General features: G+C 39.5%; 1 protein-coding gene across 1 annotated transcript in view; it reads right to left on the bottom strand.

The window, feature by feature from the left end:
• LOC124159147 (neprilysin-1) overlaps positions 1–13645 on the bottom strand; it is a 154896-nt gene that overhangs the window by 9626 nt on the left and 131625 nt on the right. The window contains exons 6-9 of the mRNA XM_046534738.1: positions 9571–9750; positions 8546–8769; positions 2570–2786; positions 750–932 (exon numbers count right to left, since the gene is read on the bottom strand). Of these exons, the coding sequence (XP_046390694.1) occupies positions 750–932; positions 2570–2786; positions 8546–8769; positions 9571–9750 (804 nt within the window). The remainder of the gene's footprint in view (positions 1–749; positions 933–2569; positions 2787–8545; positions 8770–9570; positions 9751–13645) is intronic.

Here is a 13645-nt window from a genome sequence, read left to right as displayed (position 1 = left end):
GCTCTCAGCTCTCTTCAACACAATGAAAGAGCTCCGAGTCTCCTTCACGTCGCAAAACGCAGACCACATAACATCGGCTCGTGACTTACGCGGTCGGCAAGTGTTTTACCGAAATTTTTAAATATCCTTGTACGTTTTACTTTCATAATCAATAAAATATCTTTATTATGAAAAAAAGTTTTCAATTAATTTTCAAATCTCCCGATTGCAGGTATATCAATGTTATTGGGGGGGGGGGAGGGGGCACAATCCCAGTTTGCCCCGGGCGCCAGATAAGCTAGCGACGGGCCTGTGGCTATGCCACTGGGTAACATTATGGATTTTATTGTGGAAAATATCAGACAAATGGAAATGCAGGGATAAAAACTGTCAAAGACTAGTTATATTAATTAATAAAGTAAATGAAAGTTAATGGAGTGCAGTTACATATTTTACATTCATGAATGCCTTAATTATTAGATTTATTTAAACATTAATGCCAATTTAACGATGATGCCTCAGTCTCATCATAATTAACAAAATCAATTATTATTTTTAATGATTTTTGAATCTGAATTGGCATCTTAATTGGTTAAATAAGTCTCTACACAACCATATCTTTTATACAATAGAACATAATTGGGCTCTTGGAGTCAAGTTCATTAAAAATAATTTTCTATTTTCCAATGTTTATTAATTTTCAAATCTGAAGCACTCTGAAAAAGACTTAATTTTATACTACTTAAGGATCTATGCCTAAGGAAACCTACTGCATCATATTCATGAGACAGCTCCTGTGACCTGGTCAGCATCTCCGGATAGCCAATCCTCTCATTGATTGCATCAGCCTTCTCTTTGGCCACTCCCCTTGTCTCGTCATCCATCCACTCATTCTCAGCCAGAAGGTCATTGAAGGCTTCTCGTATCGTGCGAATCATTTCTAGGGCAGTCTCCTGAAAGTAGAAGTACATTCTATGCAGCATTACTTCAGCTAACCTTATTAAAGGGGTGGAACCAACGATTTCTCACGTAAATATGATATGAGCCCACTCAAAAGGGTTTCTGTAGAACATTACTCACAAATTATTTCTTAATAGCTTACTTTAGAGTAGACCAATGCCAGAATTTAATGTATGCCAAATATAGAATTTTGCATCTGAAAAAAGTGAGGTAAAATTTTAATATTCGAGATTCAGTAAAATATAAATGATAATGTCTTGCCCAAATAACTTGGAATTTTAATAATATGGCATTAGTTTTAAACAAGTACATAATACATTATGTAAAAAGACTGGCCAAGAGGGGATGATGCATCCTCTTCAGCATGCATTGTGAATTGAAGGTTTTGAATGCCTTGCCACTTTTCTTTGCTACGTAGCATGTTGCTTTCACCATCTATGCTTACGCATTGGAAAACTGTAAAAAATATCAACTGTATCTACGGTCAATGAGTAAAAACTATGACCAGTAGTATTGACGTAGCCTCAGAGTAAATATATGCAAGAGCACTCAAGATAGCTCTGCAGAAACCAAATGCTAAGGACAATATTGAAACTCCGATTGCAGCATTACTATAAGAAATGGAAAAAAAGTTAAAAAGGTTATCCTAAAACCTCTTCTTATAATACCCTATTGTATTTCCTGATAAAAAATATAGGGTGATGCTTCCAGGTGGAAAAATTTGTAGGAAAAATTGCGAGAATCGTAGAAAACTACAAAATTAATTTCAAAATGAAAGCTCTTGTTTATGTTTACCCAGAAATCATACATGGTAGAGGCCTATAAATGAACAAAAAACCAAAACTCTCCCCATTTGGGGCCCATTACTGTCTGAGTTTGTTATTGCACCAGCCGGATTGGGAGTACCTGACCGTGTTCTTTCGCCTAGCGTTCGCCTTCCTAGTTGAGCGACCGGCTCTCTGCTTCAAATAACCCCTTTGGAAAACAAGGGGGGAAAGGCAGAGGGTGAATGCCAGCAAGGGGGCGACCGCTTAATCAGAATTTTATCTTGACGCATTACGCACTCATTAACTAGTTAACTATTAACAACTAGTACTCTCAGCTATAAATTTTCAGGGTATATGGAGCAAGCTCTTATCTTTATGTATATGGCGTAGCTGGGATGCCGACTTGTTTCATTCAGAGTTTTATTAATAGTGACCCTTAAGAAGTGTAACATTTATAGCGGCCAATTTCATACTAATATTCAAGAGGATTAAGGGAAAACAGAAAAATAAGTAACAACGCGCTCCACAAAAGCAAACTGAGAGACATCACTAACAGCTTCAGGGCTTTACTCTTGGAAACCTTTCTATTGTGGAAAATAAAATAATAACCCTTCTAAAGATTCACTATTTATGCAAGACGGATTGAAGCAAGTTGGCATCTCGGCTAAGCCAAATACATCAAGATGAGAGCTTGCAAAAACTTAAGCAAAAAAGATGAATCTGGAATCAATTGAAATGAAGAAAATCGAAAAAAACTGAACCGATCACAGATCATCTTTCACCCAAACTACTGCGACTTCCTTGCGAGTAGCTCGAAGGACAAGAGCGATTCTGTGGAAATGACAGAGCAGAGGATCACTGACCTTGCTCTCGTGGTTGAAGTTGTCCCGAATGAAGAGGGCACCCACCGCCATGCCCATCTTCTTGTTGGTCCAGTCCACGCACTGGCTCCACCTGTTCCGCTCGGCAAGGATGCCCAACAGGATCTTCCGGAACTCAACGCGCCGCGTCTGGTACTCGTCCAGCATGTGCGGCATCAGGCTCATGACGAACCGCCACAGCGAGTAGTTATATACAACCCTGAAGTGGAGGGAAAGAGGAGACAATAAAATGGGGCCCAGGCATATGAATGTGAAAAATCTTCTCTTCGAAATTGTTACGACCATAAGGTTAGAGAGAATGTGGGCAGTATAGGTGGGTCAAAAAGATCCGAGCTGCCAAAAAGAACTGTTCACCGAAATGAACCGGTTTCAAAATGAACAGTTCTCTAAAACTCTCTGTTCAATGTTCATGTATACGCTGCAAAATTGCGGCGTATTCAGGCCAACAGGTATGCTCACCAAGAGGTATTTTGAACTGCAGCTTACTCCAGCAAGTGCCGTCGAAGTGCGTCATAGACGACCGAGCCCCTCCCCTTCCTTCCCTGCCATTTCCCTCCGTCCGCTAAGATGAACACCATGAACACTGTTCATTGAACAGTTCAGCTGCTGTGCGGTTCGAACGGGTGTTCAAAATATTAGGTTCTTTTTAGCCGCTCTTTTTCTCAGCGTATTCATTCATCGGAGGGCGTTCTATTTTGGAGGCCGTTCGTTTCCTCTGGCTGCTCGTTTGAGCTCTCGCGTTCATTTTGATTTCGTGTTCATTTGAACATTCGCGTTCGATGAACAGGATGCGATGGTTCAGGTTCGCGGTCAATTTACGGCTCGGTTATCTGTTCGTAATTTTAGCTATGGTTCAAAGTTAATTTAAACATTAGGTTAAAACTTTATTTTGATTAGTTATAATAATGCAAAAATGTATTTCAGCAAACGGAAAAGATAACATAAATTGTTTAACTATGTATTTAACTATATATTTTGCTATTAAATTATTCGCAATGGAATTAACTTTTAACTGGGTTAATCTATATTTTACCGTGCGTTGCTTTACGAGGTCTGAACTTATGATTTTGCGAAAATTTGACTTCAACTTTCCTCAAATTACTTTTTTGAAGTGTAATTCGAAGGGGAAGCGCTTGGTACTCTTCCGAAGAAAGTCTACGGAGGCATACATATATTCATCATTTTCGAAGGAATGAAAACAATATGTTACCGACGGCGATTTTATTTGATGATATTAGGTTTTTCACGTCGCGACATTTTATGTATTTTATTGTGACCACTTAGCTTAATTGCACATACATACACCTGAAAAGGCATGACTCCTTCTTTGCTTTCAATATTTAACATTTAAATATGCTACAGAATTCCATGAGTGCAACAGATTCCACTATTTTCTACGTTATACAAAAAGTACAAATTTAGCAATGAAACTGATTATTTCTCACCGTCTTACGCATGCTATTATTGGCAGTTAATTGCATCGTTAGAGTGGATAGATACCCAAGATACTTATCTAAGAGAAGGATTCACAAATTACGTTTATACTAAAAATATTTATATAGAACAGTGGATACGAAACCCTACGACGGGCTCGCGAGGTTACTCTCCTGGGCCGAAGTCTGAAGCCGAAGCTTATCACCTCTGCACCGCAGAAGGGGGAGGACAAGGCAGGGATAAGAAAGGAGGCGCCGCCGCGATAGGAGCCCGACGACGCCTCCTGGGACAGGATAGGGTTGGAAGGGGAGGGAAGAGGAATCCCGCACCGCCACAGAGGCAGGCGGGTCCTACTATTAGCGTAACAATAATTTAATTTTTCTACAAAAAATAAAGATTTTCCTATGATGAAGGAAAATCCTACGATTTTTCGTAGATATTTATAAAGTACAGTTAGCTGTGTATGAAAGACTAAATTGCTCATAAGAGCAGCAACAGCAAAACTTTTCTGGTGCTAAATACGCGAATAACATCAGACGCTGGGTTGATAAATTTTATTAATTCTGTTATTAATTCTGGGTTATTCTACAAGTGGACAGCATATATTGTCCTGCACACGGATGACCAAGTAAAGGCCCAGTGCTTTGCCCATTTGCTTGAAATTCTGTCCTGGTGGTAAATATCTTTGACCAAATTTCTTAAATAATAAAAAACCGAAAAAATGAGAAGAAATTCACCCATTAGGTGACCTTTTCTACAAAAAGTATTATTTTATTATTGAACTACCGCGTACTGGTTCGTAGGTCAAAGTATTTCTTTTTTACAAAAAGGCCTTGAATTTTTGTTGTAGGACCGGAGGTGAGGCGAATGAGCGTGTAAAGGATAAAATTTGTGGTTTAAATCTCACCTGAAATATGCTGGAGAGTTGCAGATGATTTAAGATCATTGCCTAACACTTTGTGAAAATCAGTGAGCTCTATTTTCAAGAAATGATACAATAACTGCCCGAACGAAACCCGAAGCCGTAGAAGGTCATCATTAAATAAAATTATTAGAGTCCGGTGGACTCAAAATGACTCGGTCGTCCGTTATTTATCGCGTGGGTGGCGACATTGTGCTCGTAGAGAGGGTGGCCAACGCAGGAACTACGGCCCGACTAACGACGCGCAAGACGGGAAGCCGGCCGCAATTTATAACCCGGAGGCGCTCGCATTAAGGTGGTTTTGCGGGCGATGCACGATACGGCGGAAGTAAATCAAAGGACGTCATAAATATCGCTTTTTGAGGCTCTTGTCCGCCTTGCAAGCGACTCGGCGATAACTCGAGCATGTGCCACGGTCTCCGTGAATCCACGCCGCTTGAAAAATTGCGCCGCAATACGTCACGAGATGATTCAGGGCTTTGTTATTCGTGAGTGACCATCAGTCTTCGCCCGTACAAGGAGTTGATGAAATTCAGCTTCTAAGAAACGATAATCTCTTTTTATTTAATAGGTTTAGATAGGTCACTTATGATTTCATACGGCACACGCTTTGCAATCATGTACCCTGATCCTTTTTGTAGCCATTTACAACCATAATTTTTCATTTTAATTACAATCAGAGAGTTACAATAAACAATGAGAGAGTTACTTGAACTCTTTCATTTGAAAATTCTTGTTAACTACCCATCTGGGCATGACGCAGATATATCCGACATGGGTGATTTACTCGGTATGAGGTATTACGTATGTATTTGTCACGGCAGTCTCTGGTCAATTAGATTTATTTTTACTTAATTATTGCGCTATTTATCACTATAATCCATTCAAAATACTTTAGTTTTAATTTTCCGATCATATATCGGATAAACCAACTTTTCATCACGAGTTTTATATCTCGTTCCTAAACCCAGTAAACCCAATTTTAGGTCGCATTCACTTTGTTTCCACGCATTTCTGTTCGATTGTATTCTTCTCCGATACTAGCAAAAAAAATCTTTCTTATGGTCTTTAAGCATTTATTCTAGCCTCGTACACATTAATTCAAAATCCAATTTTGCGAAGATGTCTTTTTGTCGTATTTGGTTGAATCCTTCGAACACAAAGTTAGTTGTCCCACTGAAAAATGTTTGAAATAGAAGTTCTCTCCATGAGGGCTGCGTTATCGTTATAAGGGATGGGGTGAGGCTTTATATGAGACTAATATAATGGTGATAAAATATCCTAGACCATAGCGTGGGTGAACTTTTTATTCGCACAATTTTAATCTGAGGTGGCCTAGACACATTCGTTTTCGATTAGAAGTAGTCACGTTCAGTCGTTAAGGTAATTTACAATCGAAATAAACCGTATTCCTTCGATTACATGCAAATACCTGCATCTAAACAAATAAATAATATTTGAACTTCTGATGACCTTATAAACAGCACTCCGAAACAAGGTTTAATGAGTCATATATTTTCTTTTCCTATTAGTCCTAGACTTCCACGCACTTCTTCTCACTTTTCTCCAAGAAAATTCAATGTACTGTGGTCACTTTTAATTTAAATAAAATTTATCCACAATTTTGTCTGCCATCTTATTTAATTCATATTTAATCATACAGAGTAGGTTCATGCATATCTCCCAATCTTTCGTAGATTTGCATTGGGACCCCATAGCGCCTGCAGTACAAGCAATGAATATGCACAAACGCAACGCGGATTGCAGGTGTAAGGATAACTAGAAACACGGACGTCTACCCATTGACCTCCGTCGGACGCAAAACAGCAAACACAGATGTTAGAAGTCAATAAGCGATAAACCCTGCTGAAAAATATTTGATTAATTCCGCGATAATGACACCATGTAAATATTTTTTAACCAACAATATTCTAGTTTTAACCTCGTGAGAGTGCTAAGTGCAAGTTTTTCGGATATTAGGCAATACGTTAGTAGGTAACGATTAAAATTAGATTCATTTTGGATTCATTGGATTGGCCTCGGTAGTGTCGTCACAAAAAGTTAGTTTATATTAAAAAAAGACTTAAAACTAAGGAATCAGATGATTGCATTTAGACGGTACAATTTTGAGTCTTTTAAAACAACTTTTTCCCTGGAGAGGGACGATATCGAACACATCGTGTAAACGAACCTCTGCAGCAACCTCACAAGAGTATTATTCAGCGTGGCAATCGCTACATATGAAAAATAGATTAACCAATACGAAATCAGTCATTAGATTTTCCATGTATGAACACCCCAAAATAATTAATTGATATTTTGCTGGTACGAATGCAACCAATTACCTTTCTTTAAAATGTACCGCTAAGGAGAAAAAGTTGTTTCAGAATATTCACAGAAAGTTTTCTTTGTAGGTATGGTATAAAATACTTTACATGCGGAAAATGCATGTAATAATTTTGTGCTAGTGTTTGGGACTTACAATACAGCGAACAAAAAAAAACTAATTTAAAATGTGACATTTCTCGAAATTTTCTAAATACTTGGCACTTGTGAAAGACCTTTAATTTTATATTTTGACGATATTACATTACATATACCATTTTATTTTTGGTCACTTCTATTATCAACTTTTAACTTTAAGTTTTCATTAATTTTAGACATTACTTGAAATTATTTCATTATTAAAATTTTAATACAAATGAAATCAATTTTATTCCACTGTGATATATTTCAAAATTTATGCCTAGAAACTGTCATGAGTTCTTATAACAAATTAATTAATTATTTATTCCAAATTGATACAATCCGTGAATATTAATAAACAGTAATTTTGATAAATGTAACTGCGGGAAGAAAGATATGAAGGAAAATTCTCAGAATAATTATCGATAAATATTTAGAAAAAGTACTATTTTATCGTTGATACTAAAAAATAGTTTCGACACTATAGCGTAGTACTGATGGTTCATTAACTTCAGAATTATTTGTACGTATCAACGCAAAATCAGAGAGTTACTTCTCTCAAAATGCTGATCTATCAAGTGAGTTTTCATGCAGTCACGCGAATCGGTGTTAAGGTTTTTACATCAAGGAATCAATGTGCCATGAAAAAATCATTAGGCTTGTACATACTTCCGTATTTTATAGTCAATTTATAAAAAGGTTGGATTAACATGCGTCTTATGACTTCAAAGTCTTGTGGTATTTCTTTCCCTCTGCCGGAGACCTCTTCAGGACTAATGTGCTTCGGAAAGATTATGCATCTATCTACGTCACGGTGGGGGGAGGGTATGAGAAGAGGGGAGTTGGAATGGAACATAATGGTAATTTCTTCCGTAATTTCGAGATGTTACAGAGAGCCATTTTTTAGTTAAAAAAATATTTTTACTTACCTTGTCAAAGTCTAATATTTTATTGCAATTATTTTTGTTTTTTGAGGTATGAATCATTTCTTTAAATATTCTTTTTTGTTTGATTGCTTTCACTATCTAAATTTTCAGCATTATCTAAGTCAAAAAGTTTGTTTATTTTTTATACTATGCTTTACAAGGGCACGTAGTGTTATTCTATTGTTTAAGGGTGATGTTTAAATTAATTACCTTCTGTCCGTCTGCTTGATGATCCGGCCCATTTGTCGGAAGTAAGGCATCGCGTAAGCCACCACCGGCTCCGTTGTGTCCAACTTGGGCGCCGTGGGGTGTGAGAGCACTGCCGAGAGGTAGGCCAGCCAATCCACCTCGGGCACTTCCTCCTGGAGCTGCGCCAGAGTCAACTTGCGGTAAATGGCACTCGTGTCGTGCCGATCTGCCTCCGGAGTGGACGCCTACGTGAGCACACCAATAATAAACACTTAGTTATCATTTCGGCACATTAATAGCGGCGGATGTAGGCCTCGAATGAGATACATAGGGCAGGTGATAAAAGATATAAAGCTGAGTAATAAAAGGGTGGTGTCCGTATGAAAAAGAGAATTAGTTTTTAGTTTCCCCACTTCTGTTGTGAGCAATTAGATTACAATTTTAAAGTGGTGTATCTAAATCAAAACTAATTCAAAAAGTAATATTGATAATTCATATTATAAGCAAAAATAATTCTGTTTTACAGACCTAAATAAGATGAATTATCATGGTGTTAAATGACTAGCTGATAGGAGGATTGGGTGGAGAGCTAAGTCAGACCATCATTCGGATTAATGACTTTATATGATGATGATGGGAGATGATTATATTTGAAAATATATTATTATTTTATGCGTTTCAGACAGTTGCAAAGAATTTTCATGGGTGTATTGATATTTGATCAAAATTAAGAGCTAATTCTTAAGATATAGAATAAAAAATACTTTATACGATTTTTTAATGCTTTTATGTTAAATATATTTACACACTTCTACAGCACCGATTGGCTTGCAGTCATCATCAGGTACTGTTGCTTCTGGTTACATACAGGTTGGTGAAATCATAGTACAGGTAGTACCTTATGATAATTGTAAGCCAATCGAAACACGTGTTGTAGAGATGTAATACATTTAAGTGGGCTGTAATATATCTTTGTTTATCATTTGATTTGCTGATCCACAATATATCTCTAGAAAAAGTACACTTTTTTGTACGATCCAACTTACGTTCGCCAGTCTCTTCTCGAAGTCAATGACTTTTGCGAGCTCTTCGGAGGCCGTTGTGCGATTGGCCCCGAGTAGAACAGCAACCTCCGTCATGTACTTGTGGTAAGCCTTAAGAGCCCCTTCACTGCTCCGCTTGAGGTAATAGTCCCTGCTGGGAAGCGCAAATTGCATCTGGTCCAGCTGCAATGATTAAAATATGATTAGAGCTAACTAACAAAACTATGTACAATGTGATAACATCCGTACTAAACTGGAGTTCCCAAACATTCCCACATAATTAAAGTATGTCCATTGTCCACATCAAAATGAATACGACTATCAAAGAAATCATGCCACATTTGCATGAAACAGTAGAAATACGTGAGATTGGATGTAATCCGTAGCACAAGTATGAAGTTCGGTGATATGCTGAAGAAGATACGAATGAGGAAATGATAAGATCATAAAGGTTGTTGGAAAAAGCAATGGAGCTTCAAGATAATCCAAACGTTAATCAAGGCTGTATTATTCACGTAAAATAAGCTTTTTTGCATACAAAACAAGGCATACTTATTTTAATGTTTATATCAAGTTCATTTTCCCAAACTTCAATCATACCTACCTTCGTAAAAATACTCGAAAATATTTTTCGTCCACTAAACATCTCAAGTGTTTCTTAACATCTGATAATATCAAAAGTTCAATCCAACATAGACCCAAACTTTCAGGCCTCAGTGACGGCGGGGTAATGTCCTTGCCAGCCACACAAGAGGCCGCGGGTCTGAGTCTCACCAGGGTATATATGTTCGTGTACGTTTGACCATTAAATGAAAAACCTCGATTGATAAGGCCAATAGAGCTGTTTTCGTTGATACAGGAAAATTGTATAGTAACTAAATAAATATTAAAATAAATCAAATGAAACAAATTCTTAACGATATTCTGGATGGAGAAAATAAGTCTTTTGTTTTCCTCGAATTCTGTAAAAATATTTATTCTTGTCCCGTATTCGCGATATTCCTTTAAGACCAACATTCTAAGTGACAAGACCTTGAATCTTGAACCCTCTTTTAAACGCCCCGTCGAGCTCTTTTCCTTTCTCTTCACATTTGTTTTCTTGCTTGTCTCACTCCACCCAAACCTCTCGTGCGCAGCCAGAAAACTTTCGTTTAGTGGACAAACCGTGTTTACCCCATCCGGAATAACCGCGAGGAAAGAGAAAGGATTGTAAAGATCTCACCTACGAAAGTTGGGCGTGGAAGTTTTTCCACTTGTTTTCACAACTCAGAAAATGGAGCACATTACTTAACGTTTTCCTTACTCAATATCGATTGATACCCCACAAAAGGCTAAGTGGACATTTTTGGTTGCATTTACATCACGCGTTATCACTAAAAATAATTTTCAGCGTCACAGATATACATATGTACTTACATATGAATATATATCTGGGTAGAAGGATTTTAAAAGGATACAGAGGCCTGATTTCACAATGAATTAATAGAACCGGACAGTTTGTATGAACCGAATTAAAACAGGTTGTATTTCCTGTTAATGTGAGCATACAAGTTGTTTGATTTTTCGTTTATTCTTATGTTCGTGCATTTAAACATTAACTTGTTTAAGAAACCGTATTTTACCAGGCATTTTAAAATAAAACACATTTTAAAGTTGATAATATACGTATTTTTGAGAAAATCAAATCCTGAGAAAAATAAACGATTTCTTGTTTCGTGCACGGAAAATTAAATTAAAAACGGAAAATTAAATGTTCTTAAAAGGGATGCTTTTGAGAGCAAAAAGAGAGAAAATTTGGAAGTCTTTTCGTAATCACTTCATCAGAATTTATTTATTACCTTCTGTAACCATAGCTTATTAACGTAATTTTCGAACTATAGGAGGTCGAACGTAGGAGATCGGGGAAGGATACAAGCTGTACTACAACGGCATACGGACTAACCAAAACGGCGTCGGTATCATCGTCAAGAGCAATCTGTGTGACAACGTTGTCGAAGTCACCCGCATCTCCGATCGTATAATGTCCATCAATATCAATGCCAGTGAAACCACCCTCAGGGTCATCAGTTGCTACGCTCCGCAAACGGGCTGCCCCGATGACATCAAGGAAGAGTTTTGGGATCAGCTGGATGACCACATCCGATCGGTGGGACCTGATGAACACCTGGTGATTGGGGGTGATCTGAATGGCCACGTTGGATTATCACGCGACGGTTATGAACATCAACATGGCGGATGCGGGCACGGAGCCCGCAATAATGATGGGATTAGAATTCTTGACTTCGCGGAAGCACACGATCTTGCCGTAGCGAATACGTTCTTCAAGAAGAGGCGATCACATCTGCTCACGTACGCCAGCGGTACACGTGCGTCCCAAATCGACTACTGGATGATACGCAGGCGAGACCTTAAGCTCGTGGTCGATGTAAAAGTTTTACCATCCGACAACGTCGCCCCACAACATCGTCCCCTCGTCATAGACTTGCGGCTGGACATTGGGCAACATCGACGAGTGCGCACGACCGGACCAGCCCATATCAAGTGGTGGCGATTAAACGATAACAAAAATCAACTGAAGATAGCCCTAGATCATCTGAGTGTCGATCCCGACCAGCCGGTGGCTGACCTATGGCGCAGTGTAGCGAACCAGATCCAAGAGGCCGCCTGTGAGGTCCTTGGGCGAACGAAACCAGGAACACGCTTTATCGATAAGCAGGTATGGTGGTGGAATGAAGACGTGCAACGCATCGTCAAAGAAAAGAAGATGGCCTTCAAGAAGTGGCGCGAGACAAACCATATTGTGGACTATGAACAATACCGCACAAAGAAATCTGCCGCGAAACGAGCAGTTGCTAAAGCAAAGACAGCACACTACGACCAGCTGTACGCCGACTTAGATACACCTGGAGGTGAAAATAAGATCTACCGCCTTGCCAACTCCCGACATCGAGCAACTCAGGATTTTAGCCAGGTCAAATGCATCAAAAACGACGATCACCAGATACTACGAGACCCACCTGCCATCCTTCGGCGCTGGAGAGAACACTTCTCGGCCATCTGTAACACAGAATTTCCCCACCCACCGATCATTAGCGCGGACCCTATATCCGGACCTGTGCAACACATCAGTGAAGCTGAGGTAGCCGCCGCTATCAAGGAGATGAAGAATGGAAAGGCAACGAGCCCTGACGACATTCCAGCGGAAGTGTGGAAGCTACTTGGCCGCAACGGCGTTGTCATCCTCGCCGAGTTATTTAACAACATCATCGTTGACAACGAAGTTCCCGACTCCTGGCGGACCAGCATAACTGTGCCCATCTGGAAGGGTAAAGGCGACGTCGCAGAATGCTCTAACTACCGCCCGATCCGGCTTTTATGCCACGCCATGAAAATATTCGAAAGAGTGATTGATGCTAGGCTCAGACACATTGTTCACATCACACCCAACCAGTGTGGATTTGTAAAGGGGACTGGCACAACAGATGCAATACACGCAGCTAGACTGCTCTTGGAGAGGCACCGAGAGAAGAACAAGCCAGTGCATATGTCTTTCCTTGATCTGGAGAAGGCCTTCGATCGCGTGCCACACGACCTTATCTGGCATGCCCTCAGATCTCACGACGTCCCTGAAGTCTACGTGTCATGGGTGAAGCTTCTCTACACCAACGTCACCAGCTCCGTCCGTTGCCCATCAGGAATATCACCGCCTTTCCCAATCACTGTTGGCGTCCACCAAGGATCGGCCCTCTCTCCGCTCCTTTTCATCCTGTGCATGGACACAATCACGGCCTGTCTCCAAGAATCGCATCCTTGGTCACTACTGTTCGCCGATGATGTCTTCCTTGCCAGCACCACCAGACCCGAATTACAGCAGCGAACTCTACTATGGAAGGTACGACTCGACAACTATGGGTTGCGATTAAACATCAAGAAGACTGAGTACATGGAGTGTGGGCCTCAAACCGATGGCACGATCAGCATCGACGGCGACGACCTTGAAAAGGTCGAGAAGTTTAAATATTTGGGCTCTGTCATCAGCAACTATGGAAGCACAACCGCCAACACACGAGCTCGAATC

Source organism: Ischnura elegans, chromosome 5 (assembly GCF_921293095.1).
Source record: "Ischnura elegans chromosome 5, ioIscEleg1.1, whole genome shotgun sequence".
NCBI lineage: Eukaryota > Metazoa > Arthropoda > Insecta > Odonata > Coenagrionidae > Ischnura > Ischnura elegans.
Note: the sequence above shows the minus strand (reverse complement) of the source record. Positions and strands in the feature narration are given on the sequence as shown.